This window comes from Salarias fasciatus, chromosome 16, assembly GCF_902148845.1.
Source record: "Salarias fasciatus chromosome 16, fSalaFa1.1, whole genome shotgun sequence".
Classification (NCBI taxonomy): Eukaryota; Metazoa; Chordata; class Actinopteri; order Blenniiformes; family Blenniidae; genus Salarias; species Salarias fasciatus.
This window is the reverse complement of record NC_043760.1, coordinates 26,481,807-26,502,149: the sequence shown is the minus strand read 5'-3', so window position 1 is coordinate 26,502,149 and position 20,343 is coordinate 26,481,807. Positions and strand designations below refer to the sequence as shown.

The following is a 20,343-nucleotide window of genomic DNA, read 5'->3' as shown; positions in this document are numbered from 1 at the left end:
CTGTGAAATATTAATGCAAAATTACGAGATTGAGTTGTTTATGCGAAGATTGCTAAGACGGAACTACTTACTAAACATGGCGTCTGGACGTAGTGATTTCAAAAGAAAAAGTAGTTCCCAGTATTTGCTTCAGGGTTGTAACGCTAAAATATTATTTGTTGGTGTTCCACAGTGTAGTGAATGTGCGGATTATAATTTGCCCACCAAAGTGTTTTGGGGTTGTTGGATTGTGTATTTGATGAGTTTGATGAGGGGGAACAAATATACCATCCACTTCCATTGTGTCCGTCCCGAAAACCTTCCCCGACTCACCTCTGAATAAACAACAGCTCGCCCTCACAAAAAAGTAAGTATGCTGTTCGAAATGACTAAGGAATTGCGCTAAATGGGCCAATTTGCCAAAATGTTGAAGTATCGCTTTAATGCTGACTTTAATTTCATTTAATTGTAATATTTTAGGTTATTATGTATATATATTTTTTATTTATCTAAACGTCTTATTCTATTTAATTTAGTGTTTGTTTTTGCATGGATGTTGAGCTGCGAAACAGACCCGACACAGCACAATTAAGCCTATTTGAGCAGATAATGTGAGAAATTATTTAGCCGAAAAATTTGAGCTTATCTGCAGAGCTTATAGATATAAATAAATAACATGCTTTAGCCCGTTTGTTAGAAGTGGGTTTGGTTCTGGTCATTTGAACTACTTCATTTGTTTGATGTTTAGAGTTACCGACACTTTGTTCCAGTCTTTTTTTCAGCTGTGTAGGAAAAAAGTAAAAGGTGTTTTACCTAATCAGTGCCTAATCAGTTTAATCAGTGCTGGCTCTAGGCATAGGCGAACGAGGCGCCCGCCCAGCGTGCAGTGTACGGAGAGGTCGCCGTGGCCGTACACAGGGGTGCCCCGACGCTCCGTGTGCCGTGGGAGCACCACTCCGCGCTGCTCCAACGCTGCGTGTATACATGATTCAACTCGACGATCGACAGGATCGGACGAATCAGATTCGACTATGTAAATTCTTAGTTGGGGACACCTCTACATAGTATCATTTACAAAAAATAATAAAGTACTTATATAATTATAAACCAAGTCACTTACTTATCCAACAGCAGCAAGGCAACATCTGTGTCTGCCCTCAGCCCAATTTCTGCTTTCAACGCTCTCCACCCATGAAAAGCCACACCAATGCAAATCCTCGTTTGCCTTCTCCGTCGGTCACTTCCTTCTTTGCCAGCAATCCTTCTGCTGACCGTCCAGGCTTTTTTGGTGGTTGGATCCACTTCAGGACTCTTTCTCGGGCGTTTCTTTGGATTATCTGCCATGCCACTTCCTCATTCTACCTGAGCTCTGCCTGTTGCTATGAGACCCTCCGTGCGTCCTCCCCCTCCCTTGTTTGTTGTTACGTAAAATGCGTAATTTCCTGCGCGCCAGCGCGGGAATGTCGCCGGTCGACACGCAAAGCAAGAATTATATATATGTTGAAGAATCCCGCGATATGTTAGAGGAGCCGATCAACGTAATCTGCATTTTGTCATCTCCACTAGTAGTGGCTTGGCTAAAACGGACATTCATAGACATTTAAAAGTTACGCACTATAGCTTTAAAGGTGCATTAAGGAGTTTTTCAACTTTAAAAATACCTATTTTCCACCAGAAATATGTTACAAATGTTCAATGGTGTGTAAAATGTGCCCTGATATATTCATTGTAACAGCGTTAAATTGTCACTTGAAAGTTGCAGTGCCTGTCCGGCACCAGAATTTTTTTGCTGAGAATTTGAGATGATGTGACTTAATGCACGCTCCTGCTGGCCTGATATCCTTAAGTTTTGTTTTGTCTGCCATTACTCCACCAGATGCTTAAAGCTTGTGTCCGGGGGTTTTGAAAGAGAGGTTTTTTGAATCCAACGTCTCGAGGTTCCCCCTCCCTCTGCTTTCATGAGCGACCAAGCCACGTCCCTTTAATTGTTCACGCGCATTATCTGTCAGGTGAAAATGAGAGCCTCCGAGTCCTACAGCATCCGACATGTTTAGCTGTTTACGGTGGATGTTCAGCAGACCATAGATATATCTGAGGTGAGCGGGGCGGCTGCTGCGGAGCTAACTCTCCTCTGCCTGGGCGAGCGGCCGTGCTCTCAGGCTGCGCGCACACCTTGATTGACAGCACGACAAGGCGGAAGCTCGAAGTCTATTGGCTGACGCTGACCGGCGCTTTTTCGGATAACATGGGGGTCTATGAGACGAAGGCGGAGCTCATAAATAAATTTTTATATTGCTTTATGCTAATATTATATAGTATCGAACCAGACTGACACATTTAAGCTCTGTTAAAAAATGATACATACATTGGAAACGAACGGAAAATCCGGACATGAGCTTTAATGAGCAGCAACCGAGCAGCATTGACGATGGATCTTCCAGAAAGTAAGAAAAGACCGGCTTCTAGCACTGCCACAACTCCAGACCCCACCAGGCAAAAGAAACTTAAATTTTACTCGAGCGCTACTAAAAGAGCGATGAAGGAGTTCCCCTCTTCCGTGCTTGCAAACCACAGACACGAGCGTTTCATTAAGCTGCAGTTACGCCCAAGGCCTGCAGGGGCCGGTGTTTCGCATAAAATGTGCAAACTCCTTAATGCACCTTCAAGTCTTTATTTAAGTTCAGTTGCTTTTTCTCTTCCGTTGTTATGTGATTTTGGCCATAACTGATAACTGACATTCCACTGGACAAGTTCCAGTATTCCAGTAAATTCAAGAGACAGAAAATTACAATTGAACAAGTGCAATCACAATAAGTTAATTATTAAATGACAACAATGCAAACACATCTAGTCAGCATGAGCAACAGTAACGTCAGTAAATAAAAGCATTACTACAAAAAGAGAAAAAACGCTGCTTCTCTGTTTGAAATATATCACACACATATACAATATGTATATGGAACACATATAGATCACACCCAAATCAACCACAGCAGGAGAAACTACATTTCTGTCGCAAAGGTTCAAGTGAACGGCTTTGGAATTTAGCTGAGCCTGAGTGCTTTTTAGGCATTTTACTGTTCTCTTTAAAACCCTAGACCTCGAGCCATACTGTGGCACATGCAGTATTTTTATACAACGTTGGGACCGAGTACATGGTAAAATGTTGTGATTTCAAATATTCAGCAGCACTCCGGACTGGTTTAGTCAGTTCTTAATATTAAATGAATTGATTTAACAAGTGTGTTCAGAAAGGCCTGGTCTGATGTGCTGCTCTACAGCGACTTCATTTAAATTCCTCCCATCCTGTCGCTGTGCCTGATCGTCATCATACCGTGTGGTGTTTGTATCACCAACTGCATTTACCGCAAAAAAAAAAAAAAAAAAACTTCAATGTCTGAATTTCTTCTTTATGACAAACACCGAAACTGATAAAATTACATGAGGAACAAGTTTTCTACCTTCAGAAGATTGGTAATAATAATGCATTGGTTTTATATAGCGCTTTTCAGGACACTCAAAGACACTTTACATTGCATTATTCATTCACTCCATACTGGGTGGTGGTAAGCCACTACTGTAGCTACAGCTGCCCTGGGGCAGACTGACAGAAGCAAGGCTGTCATCGGCCCCTCCGACCACCACCAACCATTCACTCTCACAAATTTCATACTCGGCAAGGTGGGTGAAGTGTCTTGCCCAAGGACACAACGACAGTTTTACACCTGCGGGAGCGGGGATCGAACCACCAACCTTCCGGTTATAAGACGACCTGCTCTACCAACTGAGCTGCTGTCGTCCACACAGTGGTAAAGCTCAAGAGATCTCATTGGACAGATGTGTAAGCATAATGTGTAGCTTCATTAGGGTCTGTCATTATTCAAACAATAATTAATACTGTTTACTGAATTGAGTGCTTGAGCATCTCAAGAAATATACTTTGACATTTTTCTTTAACTAAATAGTCTACATATATACATTGAAAAGGATGAAGGCCACTAATGGAGAACTGAAACTGCCATAATTTTAAATATAAATATATAAAAAGTGGTTTAATTTATTCATGTAAAAAAAAAACTATAAAATGTAAAAAATTTAGTTTTAGTTTTAGTTTAGTTTATCTGTTTCTTTTGTTTAAAACAACACACAAACAAAAAAACAAAAAAAGATGAAAATATATCAATGTCATCAGTCCAGACACCATGGCATATTTTTTCATTTCTTCTTCATGAATTCTTATTAATTCGCTGATTAGACACTTCAAATTGCATTCTTCATTCACTCCACACTGGGTGGTGGTAAGCTACTACTGCAGCCACAGCTGCCCTGGGGCAGACTGACAGAAGCAAGACTGCCAGTCTGCGCCATCAGCCCCTCCAACCACCACCAACCATTTACTCTCACACTCGGCAAGGTGGGTGAAGTGTCTTGCCCAAGGACACAACGACAGTTTTACACCTGCGGGAGCGGGGATCGAACCGCCAACCTTCCGGTTATAAGACGACCTGCTCTACCAACTGAGCTACTGTCGCCCCTGTATTTCATTTTCACCGAAGATTTTATTTATTTATTTATTGACACTTTGTATTCACTGTCACATTTATGTGTCTTCACTATTTCCAATCTTGTTTTTTATCCCTGTATTTTCTTCAGCCCGTAATTATTCATGTGTCTCCCTTTTACATGTCTGCATTTCTGCCTCAGTATGTAAATGAGGAGGTGGTCTTTGAGGCGTGTCTTGAGGTCAGCTCCTCGCCTACTGGACAATCAACTTTAACATTCAGGCATTGAAGGGCCACAGCCAGCTGATCCTGTGGCAACGCTGCAGCGGGGTTTATCACCCACTCACTGCAACCATGGGTGTGTGGCCATTCCCACTGCTACTACAATCATTCGGTGGAAGTGTTCCTTCCTCCCCCACTGTCTGGTACCTGGGGACAGACACATTAACACAAGTGGTCAAAATAACATGTCTCTCCAACAGAAAGGTTTTTCTACAGATTGTCTGTAGATCTGAAGACAAAATACTCAAAGGGAAAGAGCACTGAAACAATAGCAATGCAACAGCTCCAAGAAAAATAAACATCGAAAAATGTGTTGCAATGCTACTTTATCAAAAGCTCTGGATGTAAAATGCAACATATCTCCAATAACTCTATCAGGGAAAGTTGAACTTAAAGATGAAGACATGAAAATACAGGAGAGCACAGCAAACTTTACCATTTCTGTTGAGTTGAAATGAGTCGGAATCCTTTGAAACTTTCTGAGAGAGAGAGAGAGAGAGAGAGAGAGAGAGAGAGAGAGAGAGAGAGAGAGACGACAGCAGTGTGTTTTTATCTTCTGGATATCTGCTCAAATAGTGTTCAAATATCTCCATGATATGCTGCCTGCAGAGCGAGCGCTCCCCCGACCAGCCGGCCTCCACCCTGCCCCGTCCCGCTGGGCTCCGCTCCGGCGTCGAAGAACCGCTCTCCTGGCTAGCGTCCCGGCTGAACTCGGCACAACACCGACAGGCAGAGTTTAGCTCGGCAGGACAGAGGCCAGCCGTTCTATTCTAGATTTAACAGGAAGCCAGTGAAGAGAAGCTCATGTTGGGCGGATGGTTCTCTCCTGCTGGTTCTTGTCAGAACTCTTGCAGCAGCATTTTAAATCAGTTGCTGACTTTCTTAGGCAATTGTTGGGGGGCCTGATAACAGGGTGCATTTGCATGTTTCATTGAGTATATTGTGGGGTAGTCCGATAAGGTTCATTAGGCCTTTTTTTGTATTCATGGTTTGGATTCGTATACACAGGCCAGAGGTTATTTTGCCTACCTTGACATGTTTCGGCTGCCAAGCTGCAGCCTTCCTCAGAAGTGTCACGTGATGCTGTCTGGTCGGCTGATTTATACAGGTTTTGGTGCCAGCTTCTGTCGTATAATGCATTTACATTCTAACCACTATGCTGTGATCACTCATTAATCCAACATATTAATCACATTCCAAATCATTATGCTGAGATTCACTTGTTTATATACAGTTTTAATCACATTCTAATGAATATGTACTGATACAACTGTTCACTATATGTTTACCTCATATATACGTATTCTGTGATTGTTTCATGATTTTGAGGCCTTCAGTATAACAGGCTGTGACTGAAAGCTCATTCTGTGTGCATTCTGACGGTCCCAGGCCGGTTTCAAGGTTAGGAGCAGGGAGTAGATCTACTCCCTGTTCTCTCCCCACATGAGAAAAAACCTGATTATCTCCTCGAAAGTACGTGTGACCTTTATGAAACAATAGCTGTCTGTTGGTTTGCGAGAAAAACAACCCTGTGACAGTCAGAGTGTTATCAAAATGTAACTATTAATTATGCAAATCTAACAGTATAACTTCCCAAGCAAAGGAGAGCTCGATGCCATTTTCTGCTGGAGACTCTGATGCTGTCAGAGCTCACGGACGTGGTCCAGGACTCCTGTTTTTCTTTTATTGCTAGCATTTAGGTTATCTCCCTGTCTGATCAACTTTCTATTGAATTAAAGATCTTGTGCAGAGACTTCTACGTTTCGAGCATTTTTAATTAATTAATTACTCTTTTCTTCAAGTTTTTGCTCAAGTCTCAACACTTCCTACTGGGTGCAGTAGGACGACAGCGCCATCTGCAGTCCGACTTCTTCAAAACTGTGTCCCAGGTATGTTGAAAGTTGATACGCCCCCTCTGAGGTCTTCTGAGGAAGGCTGCAGCTTGGCAGCCGAAACATGTCAAGGTAGGCAAAATAACCTCTGGCCTGTGTATACGAATCCAAACCATGAATACAAAAAAAGGCCTAATGAACCTTATCGGACTACTAAGAACGAATCATGGACAAACCTGTGTCAAAGAGTTCCGCTGCATGGAACAGCTGGAACAGAAGAGAGCGCGTTTCCGGAATCACCTGAGATTCAACCTGCGGTGCCGAGACGAAGGCATCACACCATCAAGCCTGGATTTAAAGAACCCCATACCAACGCAGAACGCGGACAGAATCGTGAGGAGAGCGCAAAGTGCATTGCTACAGGAAAGGATCCGCTGCACGGCAAACAAGGTAAAAGAAATCAACTTGTCACTAGGACAAAAAACGGCACATTTCAGACAGACATACAATATGGACAAGGACACATACAAGCTGATAGAAACACATCTGAAGCACGCACACGAATGGCAGTTCGCAGAAGCCAAACATCGCCAAGTTAGGAAATTAGAAACACTAATCCAAAATAAACAAGACAGGGAACGTAACACGCACGACGTAGCATCGAGGAAGTGGGTGCATAACATCTCCAGTCGCTCTTTAACCACCACAGAGCAAAGCGTTTTAGCCCGGGGTCTGAACTATGCCATCACACCTGCTAAAATTCCGTACGACGATTACATTTTAGCTACTGAAATAGCGTGCAAATCAATAGAAGACCAGGGGAAAAAGTCAGAACTACGAAACGAAATAGCAGGCATTTTAAAATCCGCAAAGCTACCACCAGCCAATATGACTAAGGAGGAGGTGAAAGCAGCACAGGCACTCGCCAAAGACAAGAGCATCACCATATTACCAGCAGACAAAGGGAGAGCCACAGTAATAATGAACACGGAGCATTATGAAAAGCAAATGGATACTATGCTACAAGATTCCAATACATATGAGATTCTAAAGAAAGACCCAACTGAAGACAAAAAGAAGTCCCTGAAATCAGTACTCAAACCCCTTCTCAATGAAGAAAAAATAAGTAAGGAGACATACAATCATCTCATCCCCACAGCAAGCATCACCCCTAGAATTTATGGAACCCCCAAGATACACAAACCTGGAACACCGCTTAGACCCATTGTGGATAGCATCGGGTTCGTGACATACAATCTGTCTAAAGCCCTGGTTGACCTCATAAAACCACTCCTTGGCCTCACAGACCAACACTGTAAAAATGCCAAGCAATTGGCCCAGGAACTGAAGGATATAACAATCCAAAAAGATGAAATATTTATCTCACATGATGTGGTTTCTTTATTCACAAAAACTCCCATAAACGTCACAATACACATCGTACATAATCGCCTCAAGGAGGACAAATCATTAAAAAGAAGGACCCCACTCACTGTCGAGGACATCACAAGGCTCCTGGAATTCGTCTCCACCTCCACCTACTTCCAGTATCGGGGTACCATCTACAGGCAGAAGGAGGGGTTTGCAATGGGGGATCCGCTGTCTGCCATAATGAGCGGCTTCTTCATAGAAGACCTTGAAGCCCGGGCCCTCAAAACAGTCCCACCACACTGCGGCCTTTCCCTCTGGAAGAGGTACGTGGATGACATTTTGGAAATAACAAGGAAAGGACATACACAAGAACTCACGGATCATCTCAACACACTGGATGACACAAAAAACATCAAGTTCACCCACGAAGAGGAAACAGACAGCACCATACATTTCCTGGACCTGGACATAAAACACCTGGAAGATGGCAGCATTAAAATTCACATATATCGGAAACCCACTCACACAGACCAATACCTCCTTTGGATGTCAGAACATCCCATTAACCACAAACTTTCAGTCGTAAGAACCCTTTTCGAACGCACAAAACTAATCACACAGGAAGAAGACAGAAAAGAGGAGGAACAACACATCATAAAAGCACTACGAAAGTGCAACTATCCGATGTGGGCCATAAACAAAGGCCGCCAACAAGCAAAACAAAGCAAAGACACAAAAAAGAGAACAACAACTAAACAAACTGAGAAACAAAACAGGGCCATGGTGACACTTCCATACATCAGAGGGATCACAGAGAGAATACAACGGGCCATGAATAAGCACAACATCAGCACCCCAGTAAAACCACACATAAAACTACGGCAGTTACTAGTACATCCCAAGGACAAAATAGAGCCACAACACAAATGCAATATCATTTACGAAATACCTTGTTTGTCGTGCAACAAATCCTACGTCGGGGAGACTGGCAGAGCCTTCAACATCAGGACAAAAGAACATCGCACTGAATGCGAAAAAGAAACATCTAAAGTTTGCACACGCTCCTCCAAACGACAGGCAGAGCAGGAACAGCTGAAGTCTGCCATTTCCGAACACTGCAAGAGGGAAAACCACCTCATGGACTGGGATCATGCCCAGATCATCGGCACGGAAAGCAACAAGTACCACCGCTGGATCAGGGAGGCCATCGAGATCCGGAAACGCGCCCCCCAGATTGTGAACCGGGCAGAGGGGGCGTATCAACTTTCCCATACCTGGGACACAGTTCTGAAGAAGTCGGACTGCAGATGGAGCTGTCGTCCTACTGCACCCAGTAGGAAGCTGGCGCCAAAACCTGTATAAATCAGCCGACCAGACAACATCACGTGACACTTCTGAGGAAGGCTGCAGCTTGGCAGCCGAAACATGTCAAGGTAGGCAAAATAACCTCTGGCCTGTGTATACGAATCCAAACCATGTATATTGTGGGGTGTCGGGCTGAGTACCTTGCAATATATCCAGATTTATAGAAGAACCGCACTGCAATGATGACGTACGGGATAAGCACAAGAACAAGTAAGATCCAAGGAAGAGGGTTGGATACTGGAAGCAAAAAAACACACAAAGAATTAAGAATGACTTCAAGCAAGCATCTGTTATTAAAGGTGGAAATATGTTGTTTATCATTTGTGATTCATTGTGCTTTTTTATTTCTAGCTCTGTCTTCTAGCACTGTCTCCAAATGCCTTTCAACTCTACAGTACAGCAAAATTTTTGTCGTGACAACTTCTGAAGCAGCCAAAGCATCAAAGGGGAGAATACCAAGACCATGAGCTTGACCACAATACCTCCAGCTCAACCATCTCCACTATGTGGGACTTTCACTTACTGTCTTGGACGAGTTCATGTCAAACCTCTCTGGAAAGACCGAGTAAGCCAGCTTTGGAGGTGCTAAGACACAGACACTTCCCGTCACCTGCGGTGTCCCTCAAAGGTCTGTCCTCAGTCCAACATGCCACCTGATGACCATATCATCAGCCAGCATTGAATTTTTTTTTCCAATGCTACGCTGATGACACACATCTCTATCTCAGGACTGTCCCAAACCCATCTGCTCTCCTGCCAAATTCTTCATTATTGCCATCATCATCATCATGATCACCATCATCATCAGCAGCAGCAGCAGCAGCACTGTCTGCCCTGAGCGCCTGGTTGGAGGAGACAAAGGCCTGAATGAGTCAAAACTTCCTCCAGTTCAACAGCTCTAAAACCGAAGCCATTTTTGTCAAGACTCCTCATCGGGTCCAGTCATCCTCCATAACCACCATCTCTATTTCTGGACAAGACATTCCTCTCTCATCAGCAGTTAACAGTCTTGGTGTGAGGCTGGATCCTCACCTGACATGAAACAACCACATCAAGCATCTGAGAAAATTATAGAACTTGCTGTAAGTTCTTAAATGGCCCAATCACTGTCTGTTGTGCACAGGGTGGAGGGTGAGCAGGCGCCACTTCTTTCAGCTCTCAGTTAAACTTTAAAGCATTCCTTTGTCATTCACTGAAAAAATAGGAAATAAATTCCCAACCTGAACAGAAGTCGTTCCCTCTGGGGCCACTATCCTATCAAGCCTCGAGAAGCACAACGTCACAGATAAATAACATTTTAACAATTGTTTATTTCAAAACATCACCAACACCAGTCTATGTAAACCTGTGCCTGAGTCTCACCTGAAACAACAGTCCAGTAGACCTGCTGGCTTTGTTGTCCATATGGGTTTGAAACCTCACACTGATAGAAGCCTTTCAGATCAGAAGCGCATCGCAGAAACGTCAGCTTCCCACCATCAACTCTGAAGTCAGACTCGGGTAAAGTCTTGTCAGATCTGAAAGAGAGACATAAGACACAGCATGAGATGGAGGGTCTGAGAGAAGAATCAGACCAACAAAGAGCTGGACCACAGGACAGTTTATACTAAATTATTATCTTGCTTTTATCCCAACAAAATAGAAAAAAGATTAACTCCATCGCTCCTGAGAGGAGTTGAGATCTTGATCTTGAGCTAATGTGGCAATCTTCTGACTCAGTTTGATACAGCCACATTTTGGTGGATCTTCTTTGGTGGCTTGTCTGTGGTTCTTAACACTCCGTGTGACTTCTCGTGCTTGTCCCATGAGCAAGTGAGTTGCATTTTCTGTGCGTGTTTCTGGCTTTTATGAAGGCAGTTGGCCTACTGCCTAACTTCTTGTCTGGGGGTCTGAGGATCCCTCTGTCTGGTCTCAGAATCAGAATCATTTTTATTGGTCAAGTACAGTTGCCCATACTAGGAATATGTTGTGGTGGAGAGGCACCAACACAGCCATCTGCGTTGCCTTATCTCGAAAAAGGTAAACAAAAACAGACCCGCACACAAATACAGCAATAACATGAGACAGTTTGCTTCAGTTCAGCAGATTAGCCATTGCAGCCATCCCAGCAGCAGAAGGGTGGGGGGAGCCGGTGGAGTGGGGGAGGGAACGTCATGGATTGTTGAGTTTAATGCTCTCATTTATAGTTTTATTTTTGAGGTACCCTTTGTTGGATTTATGTCCCCCTGTTATATGATGGAAATTATATTAGTTCTCCAGTGTGTTGCTACGGTGAGTTATGTTACTTTTCATGTAACGTGAATATACATCTGACTGTCGTGAAATGATTTTTTTTTTTTTTTTGCTGTGATGTAACCATTTACTGAGGCCAGACACACCTGGATTAATCAGTTCATCCTGTCATGAAACACAGGAAATAAAGGTGCTGTCTGAACTTCAGGAAGTAATGGAGCTGTGCATATAGCCCATTTCGTGTTGTCTCTTGGCGTGGATGGCTCGACTATGAGGAATTATTAGAACACTGAAGCCTATCAATATTTGCAAGGTGGTAAAGTCGGCGCTGTTTTGTCACATCAAGAACGGAAATAGACATACTTTTTGTTTTGTCAGGTATAGAGGATTTTCTTTAATGGCTCCTCCTCCTCCCAAAGTTTAGGATATAAGCCTCGTTTCAGCTGATAGTATGATTAAGAGTGAGTGTATTTTCCACAATTAATCATAAATACTTCCATAGACTGGATTTAATTTAATCAGTTGTTTCAGTCCCTTTTACAAATGGAAGGTACTTGTGCTTGAAATTGTTTATAGTTTAATGAAATGTGATAAAAAAAAAAATAGTACTTCAAATGAAAGCCTTTTTATGAGTCTAGTTCTGTTTCTGAAATTTAAAGCTAAGCTATTGATTTAAATGTGCTCTGTTCCTTGTTGTCAATTGTTTCCTGTCATAACGTAGTAGTGTATTAATGAATTATTGAAAGATCACAAAACTGTCAGAAAGCAGTGATACTTTACTGAATTGACAATTCTTGAACAGTCCATTAGATGGTGCAGTTTTAAATATCAAAGGACATATACAGCTTGACAGAATAAACATTTTGTTTGTTAACAAAAGTTATACATGACAAATAAAACTAATTTTCCTTCTTTTACAATCCACGCAGTGTAAAATTGAATGTCTTATAATATGTGTTTGAGTTGATGAGTTACTGCTAAATAAAGAAAGTGTGGCTGAACACGTGCCAAATTATTATGCTGCATTGTTGGGCGAGTTACTTCAAAACTGTAATGTGTCATATTTTACTAGGTACTCCATAAAAATTAAAGTAATTTGTATTAAATACTACTGCCTGAAACATATAACTTAATTGTACCACCTTTGCATATCTGATTAAAGTATAGGTTTATTTTTTTCACTTTAAGTAGAAGGTAAACAGAAAAGTATGTGACAGTTCATAAGTACTATCAGGTAATATAAAGTTTTACCAATCATCCTGAAAATCTGAGATAAAAAAAATAGCAGTGCCCGAAATTCTAGGCATAATGAAATTAAAATGAAGATTTATAAAGGAAAAACACAAAAAGTGCAGAAAATGATGAACTGCTCAGCTAAAATAAACTCCAGCCATATAAAATGGGAAGCAAAACCAGAGAAAAAATGGAAGAAAACTGAAGATTACCATCCAAATGGATCAAAAAAGAGGCAGAAAGAAAAAGACTGAACCAATGATCAGCTCCAGGATCATCACAGACACTCTGGATTAACTTTTGATAATGTGGCAATTAGAAAAGCCTGTGTGAAGTTAAATTATGGGCGAGAAGAAAGTCCCACTGTTGAAAAACAGATGTTTGCAAAAGAGAATACAGTTTACCAAAAAAAACATCCAGTGGACTATCGAGAAATCTAGGAACGTATTGTGAATTAGTGAAATCAAAACTGTCCTTTTTGGGTCGAAAGGTTGTGGACAGTTTGTCAGACAATCCAAACACAGAATTCAAACCACAATCACTCTGAAGACAGTGAAGCAGGTGGTGCAGCATCATGATACTAAAAGAAAATGCTACAGCTCAAACACAACAGTCCTTCACAGCAGGAATTACCATACCAAACTTTTGAATGCAATTTATAGTGTACAGATATCAGAATAGTTTATAAAAAGTACACAACACAAACACACACCCGCCCACACCTTACTTTCAAGCTAGTCACCTTTTTAATTTTCATGGATAATTTCTCCCCATAGATTGGACAGAGCTGCACATACTCTCAGGCCTTGTGTCATCAGGATCTGGTCTCGGACATCAAGCTGGAAGATGCTGACGTGGTCTTTTGTTAGTTGATCTGCCAAAAAGTTAAAAGTGTCCAAAAGGAAGACCAGTGTAGACGAGACAGAGATGGTCAGAGCGTAAGAGTGTTCGATGCAGCTCGGATGGTGTTGAACACTGTGTCGTTCACTGGAATGGCTGGGAGAAAACAGGGCTTCCAGCATAGTCAGACACAGTCAGAGGCACGTCTCCTCGACCGTTTCAGCTTAAAGGAGCTATCCTGATTCTGCACATTTTTGAGCCCTGACTTCAGTTTGAAATGTTGGCTCCGCCCCTGAGCTCTCTGACTGGTTCCTCACGTTGAGAAAACCCTCCCACTCCCCCCTCCGCTCTGCTCCCACTCAGCGTGCACGACGCTATATGCACATCCCGTACGCGTGCACAATCCTCCAGAGGAAACACAGCAGAAGCCACTTCGACTCTTTTTTGTTCAAAATAAATGGCCACTTCGTCTCAGGTAAACCATATTTTACCTTGTCACTACATGTTCAATGCAGAAAGTAGCTTGCAAAAATGAATTTGTAACAGCAAGTGGAGTTATAACCACTTTCCCTGTGTTGTGCACGCGGTGAAGACGGCCTCACTCCGCACCCGCTCCCACTGCTGCTGCTGCTTGGCAGTGGAGCAGAGAGGTCGTCACGCTAAATCCTCATGCAGCGCTTTGTGGGGCCAGATATCCAAAACTGATCAATGTGTGATTTTTTTTTTCGCAGAAATGTAGCATGGATTTTGTAGTACATGATGTAAAAAGCATTTTTCTCATCCTGGTTAAATTAAAATCACGGATAGCGCCTTTAAGTTTCAGTTTCATTTTCAAAAAAGAAAAAGGAAAAAGGAAAAAGACAGTTTTCAAATTTGAACATCTTAAAGTGGACCTATTATGCTATTTTTCAGTCACGTCATATAGGTCACGGACGCCCAAAAACATAGTAAATAAGTTTGTTTGCCCCAAATTCATCCTATGCTCGGAGTTTGAGCGGTCTAAAAAGTGGCTCTGAGGAGTAGAGGTGTGCTGATACATCGATTATTAGATTAATCGTGATGCGACACATAATGATTCGATTACGATTCATAAATATTTAAAATCGATTATTTTTCATAATAACTAGACGCCAGGAGCACGGACGCCACTTGCGGAATCAAAGTATTGTTCCTGCGCACCACCCGGACATCTGTAGTGACGGACCGGTTAATATGGCGACAGCTAGCTCTTTAGCTACAGTAACAGAGTGTGAGATTCATTCTTCTGGATTAAAAGCTAGTGCTAAATGCCAACGCTGCTTTTGCTAAAGAGAAAATCATTCAAAGTTCTCGTCCACAACATATTCATCCAATAGATATTCGTCCATTTTACGCTACACTGGAACAAAAAGCACCGTGTAGCCTCATGTAGCCCCGGAAACAATGAGCCGTACTGCGCATGGCGCAGCGCCGTAAACAAAGCTTTCAGGTCAGAGGTAAACAAAACAACCAAAACATTTATCTCTGTAATATGCCTGAAAGAAGTCCAGAGGCGTTTGGCAGCATGACGATGTTTATTCCAAGAGCAAGGATCAGAAACATGCGTTAGCATCAGCAGTCGAAAAAACACGCACACAACACTGCAGCTCCCGTAGCTCCCGCTGACGTCACACTACCGCCTAGACATACAGACATAGATATCTAGATGTAGGTGTCTAGATATGCTGCACGCCAAGTAGTAAATTCAAATTGAACATATATCTGCATATATGACATATCTGCAGAAACATTGTTGCAGAAACAGCTGTACATTGTTTCAAAGTATGAAGTGGGCACTAAGTGATGGGGAAAAAAATGCACAAAAAATCATGATAATCGTTTTTATCATTAATATCGTGATAATCGTTGAATAATCGAATCGTAGCACCCTGAATCGTAATCGAATTGAATCGTGAGGTGCCTTAGATGGCACACCCCTACTGAGGAGCCCTCTTCAGAACAGCCTGTTTTTGACAGCCTACTTTCCGTGATGAACTTGAACGCATCTGGCCACGCCCGCCTCGTAAATTCGCTGTCGTTGAGAAAGCACCTTACAGGAAGTTACACCGGAACTTGCTCGACGAGCCCTGTGCGCTCGCTCCACAGTGTGCAATGTTAGAATTCTGCCATGCAGATTGGTTGCTGGGGCTCCAATCAGATTTTAGCATTCCGGAAGTACGTCTAGAACCAACGAAGAATAGGTGCGTTCGACATGAGAAAGCCAGAGGCAGACTTTTGAGACTTTTGAGCCGCCCCGCCCAGATTTGGCCCGGCGTCACTGACACGTAGGACCTACGGAGGGCATCGAAAACTGGCGAGACCCAAACGAGATCGGTCACAGAGGTAGCCGCGGTGAGCTGCTCCAGAGCAACTCACCACGGCTACCTGGCCCACCTCTCTGGTTCATACAGGCAGGGGATTGGACCCGAGCCCACTCGTCATCAGTTTGATGACAACACGCTTTATTTGCATAAATAAACACCCAGTCCCGGCTCCAGCCCAGTGTAGAGGGGGGTTGGGAGGGGCGGCATAGGTGCCGAAAAAGTAACGCAGCAGCACAAAAACGGAACCCACAGATCAGAGGCACTGTTCTACCATGTCCAACAACGTATGATCATTAACCACACTGCTAAAAAGCACAAATAGTAAAAAAAAAAAAAAAAAAAAAAAAAAACAAATGATAAAATAACCAGCTCTCACCTTTAGCAGAGCTGGAGTCTCCTCTTTTTTTGACTTTTGAATAGCACAACACTTCACATTGATCTGAGCAAGCCAGCAGAGTTTTCTGTTGTTTTTTAAGGACATAATAGACTGAAAACTTAATGTTTTTAATGAAATACTATATTTTGACTGAGGGGGCGAGGCAGTCTGCCCCCCCTTGACGCCGGTCCACACTTGCAGCAGCACGCACGTGTCACATGTAACTTAAAATTATTTTGTTTTTTTTAATTTTTTTTATTTCAGTTAACTGAATATGAATTAACACAATGTGACACACGAAAGAAATTATGAATTCTTTTGTTTTTAATAAGAAAAAAAAAAGTTACCCCTCTGACAGCGGGGGGGGGGGGGGGGGGCTGTAAACACCCCCCACTGTGGGAGTCATGACAAACACAAACATGGGAGAACATAGGGTTGTCCGAGTTGGAGGCAGACTTATAACTCCGCCCCACGGCTGCGCCGTCTACTTCGTCTAGCTCCGTCTGCCTCTGGCTTTGCCATCGTGAACGCACCTACTGACATGAGACTCAAGTTGTGGTAGTAAATACGAAGGGGTGCTGGAAAGAAACCGGACTGTGTTTATAAAATTAAAACAAGAATGATTTCATATTTCTGGTTGTTCAATCTCGCTACAGCATGTTCTTGTGCAGATCTCTGCAAATTATCGTCTCACAAAGTTAGACAGGGAAAGCACAAACCGCGCTGACGTCAACACAGCAGGACCCCCTTCTTCAGAAAACCACAAAACAGCGGAACACATCACTAAACGCGATCACTGCGCAAGCATCAGATTTTGTTTTTTGCTCGGAAAAACAGCCTCAAACACTCACCACGGTCCAGGAGGCATATGAAGATGATGCCCTGGGGAGGACGCAGGTTTTTGAATGGTATGGGCGCTTTAAAAGGGGCGAAATGTCCATGGAAGACCAGCCCCGCTCCGGGCAACCCGCATCCTCACGCACGCAGGAAAAGATCCGCGAGGTGGAAGCCGTGGTCCTGGCTGACAGGCGAAGGACGATCGGGGAGGTGTCCACCTTGACGGGGGTTCTGTGGAGTTCCTGTCAGGAGATCCTGTCCCAGGATTTGGGCTTATGGTGGGTCGCAGCGAAGATGGTTCCGCGCGTCCTCACTCCGGAGCAGAAGGCGGCCCGCGTGGATGTGTGCCGGGAAATCCTCCAGCACACTGAAGAGGATCCTGGTGTCACGCCTACGATCCCAAGACGAAGCAGCAGTCGAGCCAGTGGCGACACCCGGACTCCCCTCGGCCGAAAAAAGCGCGCCAGTCCCGGTCAGCTGTAAAAGCCATGCTGATCTGCTTTTTCGATGAGAAAGGGGTAGTCCACAGCGAGTCTGTGTCGCCTGGCAGTCTGTTAACCAGGACCACTACATCCAAGTTCTGAGGTGGCTCCGAGAAGCAGTGAGGCAGAAGCGTCCGGAGCTTTGGTGGGATGGCGAGTGGTGGCTGCACCACGATAACGCGCCGGCGCACCGGGCCCTGCGCGTAATGCAGAGATTCAAAGTGATTATTTACAGGTTAAAATATACACAGATGATTAGGTACAGTTCATGTTGTGGTTAATTACTGTTGAAAATATGTGTATAGATAAGTTAAGGTTAAAAATCCATATGTGTCATGAGTTTTACTCATGTGCGTGGAAATGAGGACTCAGTTGATCGGCTGCGGCATTCAGTGCCATTTATTGAACTCACAATGACTCTCGAACGTGTCCACAACGGCGGCTCGGTACACGGGTGACGTCACACTCACGCGACTACGGAAGCCCGTGATCGCGTTTCACCACATCTCCCCTTCTTGAGAGAATAAACACACATTTACAAATAATCTTTGAGCACATACATGAATGCATAAAACATAACATTCACAACTAGGACGTTGGGGTAGACTGCCCTCAGTCCACAGCATCGTAGGGATTATTCTGCCCTCGATAGATGCTGTTCCTATAATCGTAACTGCTCCAAAGTCCTTTGCAGTCTTGGGATTAACAGTGCAAACATACAATGAAGATTAGTTTTGAACATCCACTGAAAATCACATTAATGCCAACACATAACATTTTGCACACTCAAATTTCTTTTTTTTTTTTTTTTTAACCTAAAGAACTACATAGGTGTAATTGTCACAATAACCAAAGTTATTATTCTCAACTCACACAGTCAAACTATAAACATAGGACAGAGGTAAACACTCTTAAAGGTTTTTGTCTCTAAACCTTATTGGAACTCTGACCACTCGACCTCTGGATGTCACCTGCATGCCTCCGCGTGGGGTTGAAGGTTGAGGTGTGCACTTAACAGCTGGATCAGAATGTCCTTGGACAGGGGCACTGTCTGTGCGACTTGGACTGCCCACAGGTAGAGTATCGCTGGGCTGCTGAGCAAGGGATCCGGACGGCTGCAACTGCTGTTGTTGCTCAGGTGGGTCCCTGAGCTGTGGAACGGCCTGCAGATGCCTCCTATTGCGCCGCAGAACAGCTCCATTGTCTGTCTCCACCATGTAGGATCGTGGCTCTGTGCACTTGCTGATGACTTTGGCAGGTGTTCTCCAACCTTTCTCCCCATCCAGTTTCACTCTGACATCCTGCCCAGGTTGTAGGACAGGAAGCGGTCGTGCAGAATGACGACGATCGTAGAAAAACCGGTAAACCGACTTGGCCTGGCTGTCGTTCTGCTGAACCACATGTCTGTCAACAGGAGCATCATGGAGTTTGTGCTCCAGCGTAGGAACCGTAGTTCGAATCTCCCTCCCAGTCATGAGCACGGCTGGGCTTGCCCCCGTTGCAGCACTGGGGGTCGCTCTGTAGCTCATGAGAGCGAGATGTGGGTCAGGCTGTTTCAGGATGTGCTTCGCTGTTTGGACGGCACGCTTCACAGCACCGTTAGCCTGAGGATAATGTGGGCTAGAGGTTGTGTGCAGAAACCCATTCTCCCGGCTGAAATCCTGAAACTCCGTAGAAGAGAACTGTGTGGCATTGTCACTCACCAGCTCCGTCGGGATGCCCCACCTCACGAACATGCTCTTGAGCTTGTCGATGACTTGACGGCTCGCAGATGACGACAGGTGGGCGATCTCAATGTCCCTCGAATAATAATCTGTCACAACGAGGTATTGATCCCTCCCATACTCACACAAGTCTGCAGCTATCCGCTGCCAGGGACCTGCTGGAAGAGGAGTGGTTAGGAGAGGTTCACGTCTTTGGGTTGGTTTGTTTGCAATGCAGAATTTGCATGTTGAAACTGTCTGTGTGACCTGGGCACCAATGCACGGCCACCACACTGACATCTTGGCACGTGCTCGGCACCGCGTGAGACCTTGGTGCCCGTGGTGTAGTTGCTTCAGCACATCGGCCCTTAGTGCCACCGGAATGACCAGCCGGTCCTGGTATAGCACAAAGCCGTCACTTTCTGAAAGATGTGCTCTCGCTGCGTAGTATCCGTGGAGAGATGGAGACAGCGTTGTTTTGTGTGGCCAGCCATTTGTGATGAACTTCACTACACTCTGCAGCTCTTTGTCCTGCTGCGTGGCTGCACGAATTTCACTCAGCTTCCGTGGCATAACAGGTGCGTTTGATACAATGGATTCGATGTATGCTTGTACCACTTGTTCTGTGCTGTCATCGCATACATCAGTTAGCGGGCTCCTGGAGAGTACATCGGCAATGACCAGTTGCTTGCCTGGAACATGTTCAGCAACCACATGAAACCTCAAAAGTCTCATGAGGAGTCTCTGGCACCTGGGAGGTGCTTTGTCAAGGTCGTACGTGTTTATGAGCGGTACAAGTGGTTTGTGGTCTGTCTGTAGGCGAAAGCTTCCCATGCCCTGCACGTAGCGTGCAAAGCGCTCACATGCCCAAACGCCTGCTAGACACTCCTTCTCAATCTGGGAGTATCGCTGCTCTGAGTCTGTCAACGTGCGGGAGCAGAATGCCACTGGCCTTAGTCCATCTTCA

General features: G+C 44.1%; 1 protein-coding gene across 5 annotated transcripts in view; it reads right to left on the bottom strand.

Annotated features, from left to right (window-relative positions):
• The window catches only part of LOC115402939 (nectin-4-like), a 38,234-nt gene that overhangs the window by 8,176 nt on the left and 9,715 nt on the right, over positions 1 to 20,343 (bottom strand). For 2 of the 5 annotated variants that reach the window (XM_030111627.1, XM_030111626.1), the window contains exons 5-9: positions 10,694 to 10,848; positions 9,472 to 9,568; positions 9,241 to 9,320; positions 5,200 to 5,242; positions 4,465 to 4,910 (exon numbers count right to left, since the gene is read on the bottom strand). In XM_030111627.1, coding sequence (XP_029967487.1) covers positions 4,817 to 4,910; positions 5,200 to 5,242; positions 9,241 to 9,320; positions 9,472 to 9,568; positions 10,694 to 10,848 — 469 coding nt within the window. In that variant the 3' untranslated portion in view covers positions 4,465 to 4,816. Of the gene's footprint in view, positions 1 to 4,464; positions 4,911 to 5,199; positions 5,243 to 9,240; positions 9,321 to 9,471; positions 9,569 to 10,693; positions 10,849 to 20,343 lie in introns of those variants that run through there. The other 3 variants (XM_030111628.1, XM_030111630.1, XM_030111629.1) reach the window with 3 other exon arrangements.